Here is a 25,450-nt window from a genome sequence, read left to right as displayed (position 1 = left end):
TCTACGGCCATTGGAAATGATTTTAAAAAAGTCCTATACTCTAATATGTAACTAAATGTATTATACATGGTCATAGGATCACAGACGCTATCAGAGAGAAATAGTAAAGTAGCACATAAATATCATATATAAATACTGAACTTGCTTACAGTATAAAATATTTTGCTGCGATTTATTTTCATGAAAAAACGCTGTTTGCGATTTTCCAAAAGATATATATATGTATATAAACTTCCACTTGTCGTTTTAGCTCATCTAGAGAAATATGATTTTTATTCCCCATCACAAAGTGACTTGATGAATGATTTTGCATCACATATATTATTATTTAGTGCATTCGCAAAACTTTTTATTTTATTTTATTTTTTTATTAAATCAGATAGCTATGTTACATATCAAATCTGTACATGATCTCATTCCTGATAGGGCTTGGGTGGTCTGTGATGTAGTACTATTAGCTCTATTTCTAAACATTTTTTTATATATAAAATAGATATGAATAAATATAGATATAAAAGTAAATCGTTGGAGTGAATCATAAAGAAGTGAGTCTTAAAAGATGGATCATAAAAAATATGAAACATAATTGAAGGTACAGTTTATATAGACATATAAATGCTTCCATATAGTGAAATCCATAGGTAGATAAATAAAGATAAGAGTGTCAGAGACTATATGTAGACAAAGATTCTATCCCTGTAGAGTATGACGTATGTTACAGATAAAAATGTCACTATGATCACCATATATCACATGCCGATTAGGGCATCTGGTAGTGGTGGGAGGTAGTTGTCGGACAGGAAGGGGGGGTCGGGGTGCTGGTAAACAACCCGACACTCGATACCTCATTACCCCTTTAAGATTATAAAAAGCCGAACAGTTCAAATTCAGCATTTAAACCATGTGGCATAATAGTATTAAATTCAAAGATCCTCCTTGATTCAGTTCGTGACATTTTGGCGATATGATGACCGCCTCTCCATGGTTTCTTAACCTTCTCAAAAGCCACGAACTTTAACAAGGATGGATCGCTATTATGGAAATTCTTAAAATGTGATGAGACTGTATGAGCATCAAATCCCTTTTTAATTTTGGCTATATGTTCGGATATTCTTGTTTTCAGGGATCTCTTTTTTCTGCCTATATACTGCCTATACTGCCTCCGGCAGGGCCATTCGGCCAGATACATTACATCCGTTGAATCGCATGTTAGACCATCTCTTATCGTGAATGTAAAGGAGTTTTGAGTAGACTAAATACATGTCGTTTTTGGGGGGAATTTGGCGATGCAGCAATTGCTACATCTCCCACACCTAAAAAATCCCTTGAAACTAAGCCAGTTGGAATCACTGTGTATGGTTCTATTCTGGACTGTGGGTGCCACTTGCAAACCCAAATGAGGTGCTCTAGTATACACTATTTGTGGTTCAGCAAGTGTGTTCTCAATAATTTTGTCACCTAGAAGATGGTGCCAATGAGTCCTGATAATTTTATCTACGGCTTTATAGTGGGCATTAAAGGGTAGAATAACACGACTATTGTTTTCTTGGAGTTGTGATTCTTCTACTTTTTCTTCTCTTACAAAGAAACTCTCTCTACTCATTGCCCTAACTTTGCTAAGGGATCGCTATAGCGCAATATCTGGATATTGTTTAGTCGAAAACTGTTGTTTCCGTTTTTCAGCCTCTAATTCAAACTGGGAGGTGTTTGAACAGTTTCTCTTAATTTTTCTTTAGATTTTCTAACATTCCTAAAGAAATGAGGCACCTCCCCATTCAATGAAAAAACTCTCTATAAAAGGACAGGTCTTTCATTATGCCGCTAACCACTGAGGAAGGGGCAAGTTCAGACCCGGAAACGCGTCTGGTAACATCAGCTATGGAACTTAAAAGGAGCCTACATATTCTATTGTGTTACAAACACTTCGATCTCAGCCAAGTAGGCGCGCGCCTAATTAACATAAATCTTACAAGTGGATCCAGCCTCCGAAACCTCCTCCTACCTGATCACGTGGATAAATTCAGATCACGTGACCGGGGATCACGTGAACAAGCCGGAAGGTCTTAGATACCTATCCCGGCGTCCGACCGCATGCAGAGCTGACCTTTCAAGAGGGACTGAATCGGACCACGCGTTTTTCTGGAGGGGTAATGTACTGAGCAATCTGCGTATATACACGACGCTTATGCCCTAATCAGATACGGTACAATAGATGCAGTTTATGCCTACAACAGAGTATTGATACATTGGGAAGCGGGCTGCAGTGACCCTTATTTGATATCAGTATCCTCTCATGCTGTGGTAGCAGCGATACCTGGCTGTAATATATTAGAAGTTTGTTGGCCGCGGCATTGCGGACTGGTTTCAATCTATCTATCCCATTGATATATTGGGAAGCAGGCTGCAGTGACTCACGCTGAGGTAACAACAATAACTGGCTCTCTTATACGAGGAGCTTGTTGACTACGGCATTGTAGACTGACACTAAGGCTCCATTCACACGTCCGCAAATTTTCCTTCCGCATCTGTTCCGCAATTTTGCGGAACAGGTGCGGATCCATTCATTTCAATGGGGGAGTAATTGCTGTCCGCATCAGCACTTCCGTGATGCGGTTACGCAAAAAAAAAATGAAGCATGTCCTACTTTTGGCCGCAAATTGCGGTCCGCGGCCCCATTGTACTCAGTGGGTCTGCAAAAAAGCGGATGACATGCGGAAAGACACAAAATGTCATCCGCATGTCATCCGCTTATCATCCACATATCATCCGCATTACCCTAGCAGCATGTATTCCTCCTTCCTTTTTTATTTCTGCAGAAACACGGAATGGATGTGGATGCACTTTTGTAAAAAACGGAAGGTTTTTACGGAAACACGGATCCGCAAAAAAAACGGACCATAAGGAAAATTGCGGACATGTGAATGGAGCCCAACTCATTTATCCCACACAGGGGACTCAGAGTTCGGATGATCAGTCCCGGGACATACCCCATTACCAGTAATATTCAGTGATTTATAACCTGTATGATTTTATATACATTTTTATTTTTTATGGCGCCATTTTATGTGTGATTTATTACTGTTTTTTGATGTGGATTATATTTCTGTATTTATCTATGCCATTTGATTAAATATATAATTATATTTTAATACCATATTGATCATCCACCTGGTACCAGATAGTGGAGTGAATGGGTCCGCTTCTGACTCGCAAAAAATGCATATGGGATGTGGCCCAAAAATACGTTTGTGTGCAGGAGCCCTATAGCAGTTGAAGGTCATTTAAAACCTGCATTAAAAAAAAGGAGTATTTTAACCCAGCTTTTGATGCGGTTGCGCTACCCAGGCTCTCTCATTTTACATACATTCACTAGGACGCATCTGTGAGCATCTGGTAATGATTTGTGTCTACCTGACAGACACGTTCACGCTATACACCGCACACACCCTGACATATACGGATACATTACGTTTTTCTTGGACTGCGGATCTATCCAGAAATAACACACACCCATGAATGTATGCGTCCCAGGAGAGGCGCCGTACTAACATCTGGTGATCCGCCCCTCCTCTCCAGATGAACTGCTTTACAGATTTGTATTTCAAGACCGAAAGTGTATCCTATATTACAGCATTATATCATAATCCAGAACTCATGATAATCTAGTGAAGGCTTCTGAGAGGCTAGGCCTAACACCGTCTGACGCTCCGGATAAAGAACTACAAGGCTCAGGTACGGCTGACTAGAAGGAACAGGAATTGCACTGCACAGTAGGCTGTTAGCGTACGGCCATATGGTGGCGGACCTCCATAAAAATCAGCTACGAGCTGGTTACATGCAAATTACTACTAGATTTTGCAGCAGATATTCTGTGGATTTCAATCTATGCAATGCAAAGGGTGAAATCCACACTATAAATTAACATGCTGCAGATTTAAAAATCCATACCCGCAATTTATGCTGCAGATTTTTTAGGCAGCGTTTGGATTAACTTTCTTGGGGTATGTTCACACGCCAGATGATACACATTGGAAAAATGTATTTTCAGGCTGATCCTTGGGTCTCTGCCACAGATCCGACTGCAGATTAGCTCCATTAAAGAGGACCTGTCGCCTCTCCTGACATGTCAGTTTTAGGACCTACTTGCCCTCCCCATGTAATGAAAATTCTGGAGCATCCATTCTTATGACCCTGTGATGTGCCATTCCTTTATTATCCCTGCTAGAAGCTGCACATGACGTACTAGTAGTTTGTAATGAGTCAGATGGATGTTACTACTTCGGGATATGTCCCTTCACAATCTGACACTATCCAATCAGTGCTACCAGTGTCAGACCCCCAACAGGTAATACTCATCTGGACCTTCAATACAAACTGCTAGTAATTCATTCACAACTTCTTGCAGGAATATTAAAGGAATGGCACATGACAGAGTCAAGTTGTTACTAACAGGCATGTCAGGAAAAGTGACAGGTCCTCTTTACATGGGGCTCCTCTGCCCATGGACACCCGCTACAGTTTCTGTGTGAATCGTGCACTCCATTCACACGTAGAGAACTTTTTTCAATACGGATTTAAGGACATTTACATTGATTTCACCTTTTCTTATTCAAAGCTTGCTGTTTGCAGCAAAAAGCACAACACTTGGATCTGCTGCAAACTCGGCACAACTTCACTTTATGAAATTGGAGTACAGTGACATATGGTGAGGACAGGGCTCAAGAACGGTAAGCCTTGCTTGCCACCATTTTTCTTTTCTGGATAGATGTCATTAGGCATGGCACAGTGAAGGGCGCTAAAATGTTATGTACACCTTTGTGGGCATTTTTTTTTTTTTTATTATTATTGCATTGTACTCATTTTGAGCTAAAAATAATATTTTCAATTGGCCTTTATTAAAAAACACGGAGCCTCTTTTCTGTACAGAGCCGACATGCTCCAGTAGCACCCTTTAGATTCTCTGTCTTTTCCGTCAGACCAGCAGCAGAAGGACTCCCTATCTTTGCTCTCTGACATTACAAACACTCATTATAGCTCAGTTCTTATCTTACTGATAAGACTGGCTTAATTGTTTATGACCTCTTAGTAGCTTAGAGATGAGGTCTATTGGAGATGACTGGAACAAAGTGTAAGTGAAAGGACCAGGCACACAGCTAGAAAAACTGTTAACCCTTTGTGACATAAGAGCTCAATATTTGTTAATAAAGGCCAATTGAAAAAAAATATTTTTAGCCAAAAATGAGTAAGGCCGAGTTCACACTTCAGTTATTTGGTCAGTTATTTCCAACCGGTATTGTGAGCCAAAACCAGTAGTGAAGCCTACTGAGAGATCAGGTATAATGGAAAGATTTGCAAATGTTCTGTGTTTTTGACCCGCACCTGGTTTTGGCTCACTATAACTGATGAAAATAACTGACCAAATAACTGAAGTGTGAACTCAGCCTAACATGCAATCATAAAAAAATAAAATAAAAATTGCCTTTGAAGGTGTACATAGCCTTTAAACGTTTTCAGATATCATTGCTGGAATATTGCAATAGCATCAGCACTGAAATATCATAAAATACGGTAATTGGCGGTATCAAAGTATTATCACCACTTGGCATCAGTCGGAGGCTATTAGGACCAGATCACTGGCTGGCTCAGGACGACGTATATAACAGGCATGTAACGCTGATGCTCACACATTTATCAACACTTACGGTCATGTCAGAAACATGATTAACGATAGCTATGGTAGATAATTTATTTCTATGCTACATGGGGTTCATCAATACATTCAAATGGACCCTTCTAAAAGTTACCTGAAGTGTCATTTCTGCAAATCCTTAATGTATTGTGCAAAGTCAATCCAAGAGGGCCCGTCCTTATTAGGCCTCATTCACAAGCCGGGGTCTGCAAACCACAGATCCACTAATTAGGAACACCTTCCTTGTGCAATCCGCATTCTTCTCACTCCCATCACTAGAAGTGACTATTCTTGTCTGCACTATGGACAAGAATAGGACACATTCTGTCATTTTCAGAATGGACACACAGATGCGGACAGGGCACGGACGACATTCCGTCTTCTGTCCTTTTTAGAAAGGAATGGGTCGGTGTGCAATCAACAAAAAAAAGGATGCAAACACAAAATCCGGACGTATGCATGAGGCCTAAATGTGCTTAGTCTGAATGTATACTTTTCACAGCTGGATCCGAAGTCAGTTTCTTTTGCATATAAAGCCTCTGTATCAACCAGAGCCAAAAAAGACTAAAGGCATAGACATGTATGCATAAAGCAGCACAACATTATTATTATTAAAGCGCCATTCATTCCATAGGGCTGTACATATGATACATATGCACACTATAGCCAGCGCCATAGTCTTCACTGAGGAAGCTCTTATGACAGTGAACCGATCACTTCTGTATCAGAAGAACAACTACCAGAACAGAGATACCACTGTCTGCTTATATAACGGGAGCCATGGCCTGCTCGCTCGAAAAGCTGCGACTCTGTGCCAGCGGACGGAATGAGTAATGCTCGGAGTTACAATAGGAGCTTGTGTATTGTCTGAGGAATGGTCAGAACATGCCCTGTAGGCTCTCCACATTGCAAAATAAAACCGCTAAAAATGCAGGATTACTTCGGCTTCACATCATGTTTTGCCCTATGGCTGTCTGACCCTGAATTCTAATGTTAAGGAATGTTGCAAAAAATGTTTTGCAGTCACTACGGTCCCCCCCAAAAAATATGTGATCCAGATAAACTGCTGTAACTAAAGGGGAAGTAGCTGTATTTGTAGCTCCAACTACCAAGGGGTGCCACCATGCTTGGCATCACTTTGTCATATGGCATACATAGGAGTATGCCATCATTTTCTTTCTCAAAGACTAGATAAAAAAAAGCTTTGCGTCCAAGGCATGAGTCCACAGAATTGTATTTGGCCCGGCTCAGGGTACTTTCACATTAGCGATTTTCTTTTCCGGCATAGAGTTCCGTCACAGGGGCTCTATACCGGAAAAGAACTGATCAGTTATATCCCCATGCATTCTGAATGGAGAGCAATCCGTTCAGGATGCATCAGGATGTCTTCAGTTCAGTCTTTTTGACTGATCAGGTAAAAGATAAAACTGTAGCAGGTTTTATCTCCGGCGGAAAAAAACTGAAGACTGGATCTGGCATTTTTCCCCATAGGAATGTATTAGTGCCGGATCCGGCATTCAAAATACCGGAATGCTGGATCCGTCCTTCCGGTCTGCGCATGCGCAGACTGGTAAGAAATGTGAAAAAAGGTACAAGACTGATCAGTCTGTCCGCATGAAAATCAGAGAGACGGATCCGTTCTTGCAATGCATTTGTGAGACGGATCCGCATCCGGATGCGTCTCACAAATGCTTTCAGTCACATCCAGATCGGCGGATCCGGCGGGCAGTTCCGACAACGGAAATGCCTGCCGGATCACACTGCCGCAAGTGTGAAAATATCTTTAGACGTTGTAGCTATTGATATTCTAAATAAATGGCCATTGAAATCAATGACCCTGTGTTTAGAATGCTCCCAGGGGTAATCAATGGTGGTATGAGAGCACAGGCTCCACTAATGTCATCATCAAACATGCATCCATGACACATCAGAAGATCAGTTTGACTTTCCCTTTAAAAGGTGCCAAACACACCAGCTGCAGGTTGGCCGAGCCTTCGGCAGGACCAGCCGACCACCTAATGCGTATTGGATGTTTGGCCGATGTTGGGAAAGAAAAGTACTGGGCATTCAGAATATCGGATATCTAGTAATTCTCAGGGAAGATAAGTGTCTCCTCATTTAAAACACATGCATGCTCAGAATAGCGGTCAGCTGAAGCTACTGAAGGTGTGCGGCCAGCTAGGAGTCGTGGATGAAGAGGGGGAATGGGTCTTTCCCACTTTAGTAACAACACCCACTATTTCATAGTCCTAGCTCACATGGTGATGAAGAGACCCTCAGAGCCTGACCTGCAAAAGTGATGATGGCCATGCGCTATGTCGAAGATGCTTGACAATGGAGATGTGTCGTCCAAGACTGCGGTGCACGCTACAGCATTCGTCACAGATCAGCACTCCCCGATTTATGGAGGCCCAACCAGGATCTGCAAAGGAAATCACAGCGTAAGTACAACAGTATTTGGAATCATGTCAGAAACAAGCGGATATATATAACACATGACATCTCAGTGTAATGCAACAGTGGGACAAATATAAATTTGACTAATCCTTAGAAACACTATTATTAACCATTAAAAAGGCATTCCCACCACATCTCTACTGGTGTCTGCACAGACGGATCCGCTCATATAATGCAGACGATGGGATCTGTTCAGAACGGATCCGTCTGCATTATATTTTAGAAAACATTCTAAGTGTGAAAGTTGCTCAGACGGATCCGTCCAGACTTTACATTGAAAGTCAATGGGGGACGGATCCGTTTGAAATTGAGCCATATCGTGTCACCTTCAAACGGATCCGTCCCCATTGACTTACATTGTAAGTCTGGACGGATCCGTTTGCCTCCGCACGGCCAGGCGGACACCTGAACGCTGCAAGCGTTGCTTTACACTTGCTTTATCCCTGTACTATGACATCACTGTGTGCTTTATCCCTGTACTATGACATCACTGTGTGCTTTATCCCTGTACTATGACATCACTGTGTGCTTTATCCCTGTACTATGACCTCACTGTGTGCTTTATCCCTGTACTATGACCTCACTGTGTGCTTTATCCCTGTACTATGACCTCACTGTGTGCTTTATCCCTGTACTATGACCTCACTGTGTGCTTTATCCCTGTACTATGACATCACTGTGTGCTTTATCCCTGTACTATGACATCACTGTGTGCTTTATCCCTGTACTATGACATCACTGTGTGCTTTATCCCTGTACTATGACATCACTGTGTGCTTTATCCCTGTACTATGACATCACTGTGTGCTTTATCCCTGTACTATGACATCACTGTGTGCTTTATCCCTGTACTATGACATCACTGTGTGCTTTATCCCTGTACTATGACATCACTGTGTGCTTTATCCCTGTACTATGACAACACTGTGTGCTTTATCCCTGTACTACGACATCACTGTGTGCTTTATCCCTGTACTACGACATCACTGTGTGCTTTATCCCTGTACTACGACATCACTGTGTGCTTTATCCCTGTACTACGACATCACTGTGTGCTTTATCCCTGTACTACGACATCACTGTGTGCTTTATCCCTGTACTATGACATCACTGTGTGCTTTATCCCTGTACTATGACATCACTGTGTGCTTTATCCCTGTACTATGACATCACTGTGTGCTTTATCCCTGTACTACGACATCACTGTGTATATTATCCCTGTACTATGACATCACTGTGTGCTTTATCCCTGTACTATGACATCACTGTGTGCTTTATCCCTCTACTAAGACATCACAATGTGTTTTATCTCTGTACTGTGAAGTTATTATGTGCATAATCCCTGCACTGTGCGCTTTATCCCTAAACTGTGACATTACTTTGCACATTATCCCAGAACTGTGCCATCACTGTGTGCATTATTCCCGTGCATATGGGCGACCAAGGTGGATAAAAATCAATGATTAAAAAAAAAAAAAAAGTGAATAAATAAATATAATTTTTTTATATAAAATGCTTTTTGAGGAAAATATATTACCATCCAAAAGGTTATCCATCATGAAATAAAAATGTGTTTTTTAATTATGTCTAATAAGGCTGTATATGTTAAATTTTTTTGGTAGATAAATTCCATTAATCCATTCACAGTGTCATGCTCTTCCAGAGGTTTTTGTAAGATTACTGGGCAGTTTCTCTGCCTACAAGATATTATCACAGATGCTTGGTTTACTTTTGCAGTTCTCAAAACTGAATTTGACTCAGCAGAGATCACATGCCTCTTCTTCACAGCAAAAATGTTATAACATGAACAGAGTTGAGAAAAAGACCTTAATCCTAACATCTACAAACCTATGAATGCAGAATAAACCTAATCAAACTAATATGAAAAGTTGTTATTCTAAAAATCCTCATCTACTTGCATATTATAAGTTTTACCAGCAAGAATTAGTCTTTATGTGGAAAACTATGATTTAAATCAAATCCACCCTGTGGAAGACCAAAATAATCACTAGCAGGTTCCCCAAAAAGAACTAGAATTAAGCAGAAGGACATGCAGGACTGACAACATGATGCTTTCCTAGCGGAGCTGTCACTCCAGAGGTCAAACATTAGTGGATAGTGATATGCCACCGATGTCTGCGTTGGGACAACCCCTTTTAACACCATAAACACAAAAGTTGAAAACTATACAAGCAAACTATTTATACGGCCTAATAGAGTCTAATCTAACCCTCACATCAAAGAGAAATTCTTGGTGGGGAAGCGACTCCCTGGCTCACACCGAAGCATGGACAGACGGATGGCGACAGGAGGAAGAATAAAAAAGCGCCACCAGAGAACAAGCCGACCGTTACAATTACAAATGCTGCTATATTAATAAAATGGGCCATCTTGCTTCTTTGTTCCTGAACTGAACACATCAGAGCTGCAGAAATCCAGGCAGGAAGCCACGTCCATTACCGAGCCGCTACTATATCCCCTCATAAAATAGAAGATGTACTCGCTAAAGCCGAACGAAATGATCTGCGACAGTCTGCCCAGCCAATTACTACATGGAAGACTCACGGCCACTTCTCAGGGTGTTAATACGCAGAGGGCGCGGCAGTTGCAGAGAGAGCGGAGCCGCTAGGTGTAATGGCAACGCCCCCGTTGCTCCTAGAGGCTCATTTGCATATATTAAAACCTCATTTTTCTTGGCAATGTGGGCACATATGTACATGGGACCAACACAGATGAGCTACAATCATAACAGAAAAATGGAACATGGAAATACCCTTTAATAAGATGATTATGATGTACACTAAAAGTTTTTGGACAAGCTTTCCGGCCAACGCTATACAAAAACGGATTAGTTGGCAATGTCGTGAAAAGACAAAAATACATATTAACTTTAGGGTACTTTCACACTTGCGGCAGAGGATTCCGTCGCCGGAACTGCCTGCTGGATCCGTCAAAACGTATACAAACAGATGGCATTTGTCAGACGGATCAGGATCCTGATCCGTATGACAAATACATTGAAATGCTGGATCCGTCTCTCCGGTGTCATCCAGGAAAACGGATCCGGCATTTATTTTTTGTGCAGACCGCAACGCCGGATTCGTTTTGCCGAAACACTCGAGGCTGGATCCGGCATTAATGCATTTTAAATGGGAAAAAATGCCGGCAAGTGTTCCGGAATTTTGGACGGAGATAAAACCGCAGCATGCTGCGGTATTATCTCCATCCTGAAAAGGCAAAAAGACTGAACTGAAGACATCCTGATGCATCCTGAACGGATTGCTCTCCATTCAGAATGCATGGGGATATAACTGATCAGTTCTTTTCCGGTATAGAGCCCCTAGGGAGGAACTCTGTGCCCGAAAAGAATAACACTGGTGTGAAAGTACACAAGTAAGGGGCAGACGTGATCCTCCACTATATGCACAGATCATGGAAATGAAGCCAGTGTTGGCACACATCCAAGAAGAACATCATGACTGAAGGCCCAGATAGTAGAAGAAGCCATGAATGTGTGTTTTTGTCATTCCTCAGTCATCTGCTATGGAAGCTGTTGGAGAAAAGACATGCATAAAACGACCTTCATTAATGGAGCGGGGTCTGGGAATCTCGCTGTGTAAGCATCTCTTGCATGACAAGTCATGCGTTCACTACAGGTACACGGACTTGCTCCAGGTCAAGAAACCTCATGAGGTTCTCCTCAGCGGCTGCTCACAGAAATGCACGAGTGACACATTCACATATAATCGAGTCATTTCTTGGTAACCCCAGGGTGACCTGCCCTTCCCACCTACTTCATCAAGCCCCAGCAAGACCAAAAAACTCCTACTACAGAGATAATGGAGGCTTTATACAAAGTGCACATTATCTCAATCTGCTGGAGAGATCTCAGGGAGTCCACCACAGCTTCAGAGATCATTGATGGAAGTCAGGTCCCTCAAACTGCTATAGAACTACAAGTCACATGAAGGCCAGTAAAACCGGCAGGATACTTGATGGACATATGTCTTTTTTTCAACTATTGTAAGGCTAAATGCACACTGCCGTGTTCCGCGGCCGAGAGCGGTCCGTGGTATGCCGGGCTGGATTCCTGTTCAGAGCAGGAGCGCACAGCGTCATTGGTTGCTATGACGCCGTGTGCTTTATGCCGCCGCTGTACTACAGTAATACACTCGTATAGTGTATTACTGTAGTGCAGCGGCGACATGAAGCGCATGGTGTCATAGCAACCAATGACGCCGTGCGTTCCTGCTCTGAACAAGAATCCAGCCCGGCATACCACGGACCGCTCTCAACCGTGGAACACGGCCTAACTATGATATCTGCCACTATTTGTTCTTTAAAGGGAATGCCACCGGCGACCTCCCTATCCTCCATAGCTCGGGTTGATCCGATTCAAATGCTGTTTTTCTTTTGTTGATCCGAGGCTTCGTTTCCAAGTTATGACACATTTTCTTAATATAAAAATTAGGGCTTTGGTGCAGTGAAGGGGTCACTATTACTCTCGTGGCAACCAAGCTCCACTCATTTATGTGGTGAGCCCCTCCTTGGCTACTTTACCACTGCCTGCTCTTGTCAATGAAAGCAGTGAGGGAGGGGCTGACCACGGAAAGGAGTGGAGCTTGGGTGCAATAAGAGCAACGGTGACGCCCTCGTTGCTCAAAGGCCTATCTTGCATATTAAGAAACGCAAACACATGGAAAAGGAGGCCGCTGGTGGTTATATTCTCACGGATATGCTGCAAAATGGCACCTGCAGACTTGTGTGCAGCAAATCCGCAGCAGTTTACAATACCAGCAATGCTGATAACATTGTCGGAAATCTCATCCACACACTGGGAAAAAAACAAAACAATAAAAAACAGCAGTGTAAATTTATCTGCACCAAGTCATTTTATATTACGGACGTCCACCCCAGATTTCTACCTTTGCAATGCTCAAAATGTTTGCCATGAGATGTCGGAGGGAATGGGATCAGAATACCAATCCTATGTGGCGGTCAAAGGTGGCCAACCTACACTGTGTCTGTAACCCCGGCCATCTCAAAATATGTAAAAAAATATTAAGAAATATATTAAGTCTGTCCTATTCATTTCTATGTGATCAACGCTACTCAGCGACCCAGCCTGTCGCACGACCAGTGACGCCGTGTTGCTTTAGGCTAGGTCTACACGACGACATTTGTCGCGCAACATTTTGTTGTACTAATGTCGCGCGACAATTTTTATAATGGTAGTCTGTGGTGTCGCACTGCAACATGCGACATACTGCGACTGCGTCGCGACAGTCGCAGAAAATCGATTCAAGATGGATTTTTCTGCGACTGTCGCGTCGCAGCCGCAGCATGTCGCAGTGCGACACCATAGACTGCCATTATAAAAATTGTCGCGCGACATTAGTGCAACAAAATGTTGCGCCCTATCTGTCTCGCGACAAATCTTGCCTATTGTCGCGCAACAAATGTTGTCGTGTAGACCTAGCCTTAGAGTCGCCAAAATTCCTGGCAAATGAAAATGAGCGGGGTTTGCATTAACCCCACCCATAAGTAAGTGACGCACCAGGTTTGGGGTAATCCCCAGGTGAGCCTTACACTCCCCAAATTTAACAACGGCATATTTGGTAAGCATGCAGATTTACTGTATGACAGTTTTGATTAATTAAGCCTGATACGCCCTTGTACAAACCAGACAAAAGAAAACCAGTTAGTTTTGTCGCCCAACTCTTTTATCACTGGTCTGTCAGGCAAATACTGCGACTGTTAGCAAATATGCCCCACTACACTACAAGTCTCAGGAAGACCAGCAACCAGAAGAATCTATGATCACTCTACGCCTTCCCTTACAACATGTACCATGTACATCCACGATGTAAAATACTGGTGGTCCATATGGTATTGCCCGTCAGGAACCAAAGGTACGGCCTCTCTGCCAAATAAAGTGAAAGCATTCAGCGGGCTCCGTGCAGTACTCCAACACGTGGACTCTTTCCTTCCTTTTTTTGACAGCATGTTAAAAGTTTTTCCCTATTTAGAGAACTTTTGTCAGCACACCTTTAATATCTAGCACTATGCAATTTAATAACCCCCATGGCACGCCGCCACAAGCTGTGAAATCAATGTTAAAGCCGCTCCGTCAGGAAGCGGCCTCTAATTGCAAGCTAAAGAAAGCGATGTGTGCTGCGTGTTCCATAATCAATTATGCTTAATGGCGGCATGGACTATTTCGGTTCACTATCTGAAGGCCTATTAAAAAAATATTTGAATTGCTCTTGATTGCGGCATTTTACACGCCGCACAATTGACTGAGGCCGCAGGAGGCAGTCCCTGCAACTGAAATAGTGCAGAGGGCATCAAAAATCTAAAACTGCATTAATGCTAAAATCGATGTATTGAATCTTTCCACAGGGCCGGAGGCTGAGGCGGCGGAAAGGGCAAACTACGCGCTGAATAAAAAGTGCTTTGGTCCTTCATATGTACAGCTCCTAAGGGATCCTGGCTCACCTGGTCATTAGGAGCAGCCATTTTGCAAGCTGACTAACGTTTGCCGTCAAAGCATGAGCCAATTGTTTCAGATAGTAGCGTTGGACGCACCTCTCACTTGGGTTTTAACAGGCTCATACCCTATAATGACCGCGAGGGATCCCTAATCACGGACAAAAATGGGGCATAGGTCACAGTCTGTGGAAAAGCACAGATGTGTGAATACACACATTAAGGCCTCATGCACATGACCGTTGTTGTGTCCCCTGTCCGTTGTTCCGTTTTCCGTGATTTTCTGCAGACCCATTGACTTTCAATGGGTCCGTGGAAAACTCGGCTAATGCACCGTTTGTCATCCGTGTCCGTGATCCATGTTTCCAGTCCGTGAAAAAAAATATGACCTGTCCTATTTTTTTTCACAGACAACGGTTCCCGGACCCATTCAAGTCAATGGGTCAGTGAAAAAAAACACGGTTGCACACAAGATTGTCATCCGCGTCCGTTTTTTCCTATCATTTGCATGGCAAACTAAACTTAGATTTTTTTTTTTTTACTTTCCTTCATGTTTGGAGATCCTCCAAAAATAAAGAAAGACACACGGAAACAAAAACGGACACAGATCACGGAACAACGGAACCCCTTTTTGCGGACCGCAAAAAAATACTGTCGTGTGCATGAGGCCTAAAGTGGATACGTGAGCCACGGAGTCCTTAGGCTACGCTTTATTAAGATAACAGACACACATGAGCAAGTTCAATGCATGAAACTCGCAGCGAGTGTCACCGAGAGGTCCCATTCTGATCTCCCCTCCTCTGATAGGATCACACAGTCCGTAGAATGGGTCCGCATCCGTTACGCAATACACTACGGACTTGTGAATGGACCCTTATACAGATTTATAATGCTGTCTAACTCAGAGTGTCCTGGAATCTACTGTATTAGGCTACATTCACACGACAGTGTGCGATTCTTTTCCGCTTTGCGGTCTGCAGATAACACAACCGTGTGTCCGTAATTTGTTTCCGTTGTGTTTCCGCATTTTGCAATAGTAATATCTGACTATTTTGCACCAAGCTCAAGGAGCAGGGACTTCAATTACACAGAAATGGATCCGCAAAAAATGGATGACATACGGAATAGTTTTCGCATGTCTTCTGCAATTTGCGGATTCATTGACTTGAAAGGAGCTGCGGACTGATCTGTGCGGACAATAGTAGTACAAGCTTCATATTTTTGCAGACGAGAAATGCGGAAACACGGATGCGGACAACATACTGAATATTGTCCGCACATTTTATTCACCCATAGGAATGAACGGATCTGCATCTATTCCGCAAAATGCAGAATGGATGCGGATAAAATTATACGTTCGTGTGAATGTACATTGACAGCATTATGTCAGTGTAAGGGCTCATGCACATGACCGTGTTTTCTTTCCGTTTCATTTTTTACAGGTCCGTATACGGAACCATTCACTTCAATGGGTCCGCTAAAAAACTTGAAATGACTGTGTGCATTCCGTTTCCGTATCTTCGCATGTCTGTTCCGCAAAAAAAAAAAAAAAAATAGAACATGTCCTATTCTTGGACCTTATGAATCCCCTCAGGCACCAGGGCTTAGGTGAAACTGCAATCTTCCCACCTAAAAGTAGCCCCCCTGTACTGAAGCCAGAAATCTCCTTTCATTTTGTCAGATATGATGAAATGGGCCCTCTCATCAAAGTGAATTGTACGCTGAATTTCTACGTCACCATTGTAAGTTATAGGCACAAACTATGGGGTGCTCCGTTCCAGAAACTCATCTGTATCCCTTGAGATCGAGCGTGATTCAAGCGGGGAGATTTAATAAGAAATGCCAAGGAAAAGTGGAGTGGTTGCCCCTAGCAACCAATGAGGCAGCAGCTTTCATTCAGAGACCCGCTAGAGAGCTGGATGCTGATTGGTTGCTATAGGCGACTGCTTTACTTCAGGATATAGCATGTATTCCCATGGACTAGGACGGTCGCTGACACAAAGGCGCATGTTTATTCGCAGTTAACACAAGGGCTTCAGTGATGGCTCTGCCGCCAAGATGTTGTTGGTGTGCGACATTTTAGTAACTGCAATCTGCAACTTGCTTTTGAGGAACAACAAGAAAAGTGGACGTGGTCTCCAAAAAAATAAAAAATAAATAAAATGTAGTGAAGGCTACACCAGGCTCGATATACTAATGGAGGGCACAGACTTAGACAAGACATCAAAGTGGCTGGTGGAGGGCAGGGCCACCCTCAGACTACCTAATTTGCTGTCATTCACGCTAGAAAGTCTTAAATTGTAGCGGATATCTGCAAAAACTCCAAGCTGATGTGGACTTCTGATTCTGGCACACGGAAAGCCAGAAGCCCTGTGTCTCTAAATAAATTTGGCGCATCTTACTCCGGCGCACTTTTTTTTAAATCTCCCCATTTCTACCAACTACTGGTTGCCTTAGTTTAAGACAGAATTTTACGCCTGAATTGCGGCACAATTTTAACGCTAAATGCCGCTTCCCTCTTCCCCACAAGCCAAGCCCCTTTTCAGTTACGTAATGCCGCCTTTTGAGGCTAGACGCAGAACATTTCTCTAACCCTGGATGCTCCATGTTCCTGCACATTTTGGAGCAATTTAAGCCAGACTCAACGTATACGTGGGCTTTTACGTGGCCTAGTAAGAAATGTAGCAATTCTAAAGACGGTCAAAACTGCACCAAAATTCATACTAAGGCCCCATGCACACAATTTTATCTCGATTAACAAAACACAGATGCGGTCCGTGTGCCGTTTTCAATGGGTACATGGGTCTGCATTTTGTAGACATAGGGGGAGATTGATCAAACTGTAAAGTAGAACTGGCTTAGTTGCCCATAGCAACCAATCACATTCCACCTTTCATTTCCAAAGGATTTGTGAAAAATGAAAGAGGGCATCCGATTGGTTGCTATGGGCAACTAAGCCAGTTCTACTTTACATTAGTTTGATAAATGTCCCCCATAGTCTATGTTTTTGCGTAACTGACATACAGATGCGTAAAGCACACGGATGATCCGTGTGCTTTACGCATCCGTATGTCCAATCCGTGAAAAAGATAGAACATGTCCTATACTGGTCCGCAAAATGCAGGCCACGGACCCACTGAAGTCAATAGGAGAGATTTATCAAAATTGATGTAAAGGAAAACTGGATCAGTTGCTTTTAGCAACCAATAAGATTCCACCTTTCATTTTTAAAAGCAGCTCAGAAAAATGAAAGGTGGAATCTGATTGGTTGCTATGGGCAACTAAGCCAGTTTTCCTTTACACCAGTTTTGATAAATTTCCCCCAATGAGTCTGCAAAAAATGCGGTTGCAACATGGGCTGCCGCATCTGTATTTTGCGGATCAGCGATTTGCGGACAAAACAGATACAGTGGTGTGCGTGGGGCCTTTTACTGGTCAGTAAAACTGATGTTTTCTCACCTCATACACCACCATCTACATTTCAACCAAGTATTCATTATTTCTACAGACGCCGAGCAGTCAACTTCACATTTTAACGAGAGCATCTTGTTTTAGGTCAGGTATTTTAAGAATGCATTACCTCACCGCCCTGCGGCTATGGAACACACATTCCGTACTGTGGCATCTGCAATGACAGGTGAGAAGCAGCCATTTTGCTGCACAAACAGTCTGCAGAATGAACGGTATTAGCGTCAGGAACACAACCGCTAGGGTATGACCACACAGGGTGGACTTTTATAGCAGATTTCCGCCGTGCTTATGCTGTGACAGGACAAGTGACTGCTGCAGCTAATCACTGGCCTCATTGGTATATGGCACAAGACCGCTGGAGGCAGTGATTGGCTGCAGCAGTCACATACCGTTTACAGCTACGTTACCAGTGCAGCCTGTAAACACAGAACGGAGGTGAGGACAGAGGCAGCGGTGCTGGGAAACAGGGGGATTAAGTGGTATTATTATTTCATCACACCTAAGGGCACTGGTGGGTTGGAATTCGGAGAGTTGGAAGTTGGACAACCCCCTTAAAGGGGTTATCTTGGAAATAATATTGATGACCTATCCTCAGGATAGGTCATCAATATCTGATCGGCGGTGGTCTGACACCTGGTGCTCCCACTGATCAGCGGTTAGAAGAGGCCAGGTGCTCTGTGAGCGCCACGGCCTCTTCCTAAGCCAGTGACATCACCATACATCAGTCACATGGCCTAGGTGCAGCTCTGTGACTGGGGCTGAGCTGCAATACCAAGCACTGCCACTATACTATGTACAGAGCTGTGCTTGGTGAGCTGTCCGCAGCCGGCTGCGCTCCCCAGAGCTCCGTTGAGAAGGTGTCGGGACCCCCACCGATATGATAATGTTGACTTATCCCGAGGATAGGTCCTCATTATCATTTCCTGGATAACCCCCTTAAGACCCATTTACTGAAAAACCCTTTAACACATCTTTACACACACAGGCGTATTTAAAGAGGACCCGTCACCTCTCCTGACTTGTCTGTTTTAGCCACTATTTGCATTCCTAATGCAATAACAATTCTGGAGCTTCTATTCTTGTGACTCTATGATGTCCCATTCCTTTATTATTCCTGCTATAAGTTATGAATGAATTCCTAGCAGTTTGCAAAGATGATCCAGATGGGTGTTACCAGTTGGGGATTTGTTCTTGTACAATCTGACACTGCCAGGACTGAGCAGGGACACATGCCCAATTGGTGACACCCATCTGGACCTTCATTGCAAACTGCCAGTAAGTCATTCATAACTTCTAGCAGGAATAATAAAGGAATGGCACCAGTCATAGGAATAGATGCTCCAGAACTATTACATGGGGAATGCATGTAGTTACTAAAACAGATATGTCAGGTAATTCTAGCTAAAAAGATGAAAACAAATGGGCGAGAGTAAGCGAATATCCCTCATATGGTTTCTACAGATGTCTGCACATTTCCTTTATAGACATCTCTAACAATGACCAATGCCATTAAAACTCACAGGAAATGGAGATGTAATGGGAAGTGACCAGGCAAAAGGGAAATATGAAGCCAGGAATTGTAAGAGAACAGAATTTCCAGGGAATTATTATAAGTTAGGATCAGTATACGTGGTATCAGTTACTGAGACTTAACACTTGGCTCCTGCCACCGATCTGTCAATTTACACTTCAGTGCTTCACTATTAACACCCTGCGGCCATGTCAACATCATACGGAGACAAGACTGCACTACTGGATATCTCTAGGACTACACATGTACGGCGCTGGGACCAGTATAAGTATATATGTATATGATCGGTTCTCATCTAATTTGCATCTTTCATCAGAACGATTATCGGCAGTGCACTGTGCAATCAGGGATGAGCAGCCAATCACCGATAGACCTGATTGAGGGGGGAAGGGGAACAGCGGTAGCAATCCTTCCTCCCTATGTATATTGCATTGGTCTGTAGGCCAATGTAAACAGGCATCAATTGTCTATCATCAATCAGCGCTCATCCAATGGGTCCCTTAGACCGTGTTCCAGCGGAAGAACAGACTGCTGGAGCCCACTGTATCTGGCATAGCCGGATACCACTGTGCACCACGAATTCCCAGTCACTGTAACGCGATCAGCTCTTTCAGGCATATATGCTGGACAAAAAAATGCAGTGGGGGTCATTTTTACGCCTTTTTTGTGTAAAATTCTCACAAATTGTTGCAGTACCCCTATTTTGCGACTTTCAAAATGTGCTAAATATGGTGTTAAATCGACCTTGCGACAAATATTGTCACACGGGCTATTTTAACGCAACATTCAGCAGGGAAAGGAGGGTCAAAAGAAAGAGTGTTAGGGGTTGGGCTGGGACTCCCGCCTCGGTAAATTTACTAATTTTACGCCAGAGAAAGGCGAACAATTTGCCAGAAAACGACGTCAGGCACATGAACTGCCAAAGATGCGTCTAATTTATGATGAGGCGCACAACCCCATTATAAATTAGGCGTATCTTCTGGCAGCAACGCTGGCAAAAGAAAACTAAAAAGACCTTAAAGGGAGTCCTTCTACTAAAATCACCATTATAGAACACTAACATCAGGATCTCCATTACATTCCCCATATTAGAATGCTACCTTCCATATTGCTGTCCATCGCCGATTTTCTAACGAAAAACACTTTTATTCAATATGTTAATTAGCTTCTGAGGTGTCCAGGGGCGGCATTTATGCGGCCAGTGCCCAGGCCCCTCAGCGTTTTTCATACAAAGCTCCTCTTTCTTCTGAGTACAACCTCCTCTTAGTGAGAAATCCAACACCAGCGCCGTTCAACAGATTCGCCGCGACTGCGCACTTCATTCCCCATTATGGGCAGAGGCACAAGAGTGTTTAATGCGCATGTGCCGGCCCGTACATCCCGATCTAGCCGGCCATGTGCCTCTGCCCATCCGGCAACTCATCCATGAGATCCATCAGACTGCTCTGTGCCGTACCAGCCTGCCGGATCTCCAAAGTCATAGCGAGTGCCTCTCCTGCCTTTCCTGAAAGACCTTCCTCACTCCTAGCAGCATCACTTAAAGGGAACCCGTCATCAACGTTATGCTGACCTCACTGAGGGCAGCATCAAATAGTGACAGAAATGCTGATCTCAGCGGTGTGTCATCATGAGCTAAAAGTAAGTGGTTGCTGAGAACCAGCACCATAATCATTGCAGCACAGACCATGAAAAGAGTCAAATCTACCTGAGAAGAGTCCTGGTTATTCATAATCTCCTGCTCCCCCCGACCATCTGCTGATGATTGGCAGTTCTCTCCTAGAGAGAAAGGAGAAAACTAGGTAGAAGACGGTCAGTCATCAGCAGGTGGGCAGGAGAGCAGGGATTTATGAATGACTCTTCTCAGGTGGCCGTGACTCTTTTCCAGGCCCAGTCTGCAATGATTGTGATGTGGGTTCTCGGCAACCACTTACTTTTAACTTATAAATGACAGATCGCTGAAATCAACTCACCTGTCTCTACGTTATGCTGCCATTAGTATGGACATCATAAAGTTGATGACAGGTTCCCTTTAATGTATAGTACGCAACATGACTACGAGGCTAATTAGAACATTACTGGGGTGCCAGGGAGGGTGCCCGTCTACCTGCCACGGGGGGCAGAATCTATTCACAACCCTCTGTGACTGATCTGCTGACAATGTGCTGATGTATGCAGGGCATGGGGCGATCACTGAAGGGTTATATCACACAGGGAGAGGTAATGGAAATTTCGCAGCTTGGTTACACACTGTTCTCCCCTCTCCCACACACAGCTGGGCCGCCTCCTACCTCCATTATAACCGGCTGATAAAAGGCTGCTTGTAATTCTCGGTGGAGGAGGGTTTGCAGTTTCTATACACAGCACAGGTATGGTGCCAGTAACCGCCCTGGTTCTATATAGACAATGCACTGCCAAAACCTGTGTGTACACATAAGGCAGCACCGGAAGACGGCTCGGCTCACACCTTAACCCTATCAGGGATGGGTACAATGGCAATTGTTAAGACTGCTTGCCAATCTTGCGGTGTTACATGGTTTAGGGCTCTTTCACACTTGCGTTGTCCGGATCCGTCGTGTACTCCATTTGCCGAAAGTGCCCGCCGGATCCGTAACACCGCAAGTGAACTGAAAGCATTTGAAGACTGATCGGTCTTCAAAATGCATTCAGTGTTACTATGGCAGCCAGGACGCTATTAAAGTCCTGGTTGCCACACACAGTAGTAGTGGGGAGCGGGGGAGCAGTATACGTACCGCCCGTGCGGCTCCCGAATGACCTCAGAGCGCCCCATGCGCATGGATGACGTGATCCATGCGATCACGTAATCCATGCGCGTGGGGCGCCCTGACGTTACTCTGAAGCGCCCCGGGAGCCGCACGGACGGCAAGTATACTGCTCCCCCGCTCCCCACTACACTTTACCATGGCAAACAGGACTTTAGCGTCCTGGCAGCCATGGTAACCATTCAGAAAAAGCTAAACATCGGATCCGGTAATGCGCCGAAACGACGTTTAGCTTAAGGCCGGATCCGGATTAATGCCTTTCAATGGGCATTAATTCCGGATCCGGCCTTGTGGCAAGTGTTCAGGATTTTTGGCCGGAGCAAAAAGCGCAGCATGCTGCGGTATTTTCTCCAGCCAAAAAACGTTCCGGTCCTCAACTGAAGACATCCTGATGCATCCTGAACGGATTTCTCTCCATTCAGAATGCATGGGGATAATCCTGATCAGGATTCTTCCGGCATAGAGCCCCGACAACAGAACTCTATGCTGGAAAAGAACAAGGCAAGTGTGAAAGAGCCCTTACCGCGGTCTAACAAAGACAATTTGGATCAGGCAAAATGATTATTTCTTATGGAACATGCACCATACATGGATTCATCCCCTGGATAGGTCATAAGTATCTAATCGATGGGGGTCCGACACCTGGGACCCCTGCAGATCAGCTGTTTGAGAATGCAGTGGTGCTCGCGGTAGTGCCGCGGCCTTCTCTCAGCTCTTCCTAGGCCAGTGACGTCACATTCATCGCCGATCACGTGGCCTAGGCGCAGCTCAGCCCCATAGAAGTGAATGGAGCTGGGCACGATACCATGTACAGCGCTGTGCTCGATGAGCAAGGGGAACGCCGTGCTGCTGCCTTCTCAAACAGCTGATCGGCGGGGGTCCAGGGTCAGCTGTTTGTACATTAGTTGTTTGTACAAAATGTTGGAAAACCCTTTTAAAGCTTTGTGCACACTATTGCAATAAGGTTTCCAGCACCTTCCCAGGAAAGGAGGCGGCAGAAATGCTCATACATAAGTAGTAATGCACTTCCATGAGGGGTAGTGGGCTGCACTACTGCTCCACACAGAGGTCAATAACATCCAAGGAGAGTGTGCTTACAGGTCAATGGGTTTCCATTACTGCAGAAACTGTAGTGAACAAACCAGCAACTCTTAAGCCAGACACACAAAAGAGTTCAATGCGAGAAACTTGCAGCGTGCCGGTGTGATCTCCCGTTATGACCTCCGCTTATAAGGGCTCACGCACACCAACGTTCTTTGTTTCCATTCACTTCAATGGGGCCGCAGAAGATGTGGACAGCACACCATTGCTCTGTTCCGCGGGGCGGCAAAAAATTAGAACATGTCCTATTCTTCTCTGTTTTGCGGACAAGAATAGGCATTTCTATCATGGGCCACCTATTCAATTCCGCGAATTGGTGGCATCCGTGTTTTGCCGAATTGAAATTTGCGGACCACAAAACACGGCAAGGTTGTGTGCATGAGCTCTAATGCTGTGTGATCCTGTCAGAGGAGCCGAGGCCAAAATGGGAACTCACACTGACGCACGCTGCGGGTTTCGCACATTGAACTCTCTCCTCTCGTGTGTGTCTGGTCTTAGGCTATGTCCACACAGGACTGAAAATACAGTGGAAAGGTCCACTGCAGTTTTTGCCCTGGTTCTGGGCAGCAGATTTCAACCTCTAAATTGCCAAGTGTGAATTCACCCTTATTTCTTGCTAAATGCAAGGGTGCACATAGACTAACAAGAACACCCATTGCCTGGTTGGCCCCTATGATTTTAAATCACAGAAATCAGCAGACGGCAACCATTAAAGGGAGTCTGTCACCAGATTTTGACCTTATAGACCGCTTACATAGCGCTCTAGCATAGCAGTCTATGATTCGAATGGTGCCTTTGATGTTTTCTTGTGAAGTTCCCCCAAGGCAAAAACTGACTTTTATTCATATGTAAATTAGGGCTCGCAAGTGCCCAGGGGCAGCGTTCACCTCGTTGATGCCCAGGCTGTTCTGCCTCTTTTCGTCATATCCCCGCCCGATCCTCTTCCTCTGCCCGCCCCGCTCTTCCTTTGCGTCCTCCTCCTCTGCAGCGAGATCCCGCGCCTGCGCTCTCCATTGCTTGGCCGGGGCATGCGCAGTAGCTACTGCGATGCCGCGCCCACAATGGGCATCGCAGTACACATGCCCCGGCAAAGCTATGGATAGCGCAGGCGCGGGATCTCGCTGCAGAGAAGGAGGACGCAAAGGAAGAGCGTGAAAAAACGCTGAATATATAGAACATGCTGCGCAACACAGAACTGATGCATGAAAAAAATTGCTCACGCTAACGTCACGCGTTGCACCCGCGCGGAAAATTTGCTCGTGTGAAAGGGGCCTAAGTGTACCTGCAGGTTTGAAAATCGAAATTCTGCACGGATTTTCATGCATATTTCTCTGCATGTCCGCACCAAAGTGTTACCTTGGAACCGAACCAGAGTTCGGGAAATGGCTTTTTACAGTACAAATTAATTGTTAAAGTTATTACCCGAAGTCTCGCGAGACTTTGTAAAGCAATAACTTCGGCTCATCAGAGCCAATACATTCTAATACTGTACGAGCTCCTGCTCCATACAGTATTGGTACAAACTTTAATGCGAATCGACTTCGAATGTTTCATCCGAAGTCGATTCGCTCATCCCTAGTCTCCATGATTAAAGGGTTTCTGTCATCAGAAAAATCGTTATGTAGCTGACTGATATTAGCGATGTGCTAATGTCAGCAGAACATAACTGCATGATTTTTAACTCCTTGCCTGCCGCCGTTCCCTAGAGGCTCCGTCTTCTCACCCTTTGGCACGCCCATGTCCAGTTGATTGACGTCCTAGTTCTCCTCAGTGCCCCCGAAATCCCGCGCGTGCGCCATCCCGTTTAGTATTCGGCACAGGCGCAGTGAGTGAAGGACGCTCTCCTGCTGCCGGCTTCACTCACTGCGCCAAATACTAAACAGGACAACGCAGGCGCAGGATTTTACGGGCACAGAGGACAACTAGGACGTC

General features: G+C 44.4%; 1 protein-coding gene across 2 annotated transcripts in view; it reads right to left on the bottom strand.

Moving 5' to 3' along the window:
- GIT1 (GIT ArfGAP 1) overlaps nucleotides 1-25,450 on the bottom strand; it is a 132,901-nt gene that overhangs the window by 67,428 nt on the left and 40,023 nt on the right. For both annotated transcript variants that reach the window (XM_044283647.1, XM_044283648.1), the window contains exon 2: nucleotides 7,978-8,111. In XM_044283647.1, coding sequence (XP_044139582.1) covers nucleotides 7,978-8,111 — 134 coding nt within the window. The remainder of the gene's footprint in view (nucleotides 1-7,977; nucleotides 8,112-25,450) is intronic.

Source organism: Bufo gargarizans, chromosome 3, assembly GCF_014858855.1.
Source record: "Bufo gargarizans isolate SCDJY-AF-19 chromosome 3, ASM1485885v1, whole genome shotgun sequence".
Lineage (NCBI taxonomy): Eukaryota > Metazoa > Chordata > Amphibia > Anura > Bufonidae > Bufo > Bufo gargarizans.
Note: the sequence above shows the minus strand (reverse complement) of the source record. Positions and strands in the feature narration are given on the sequence as shown.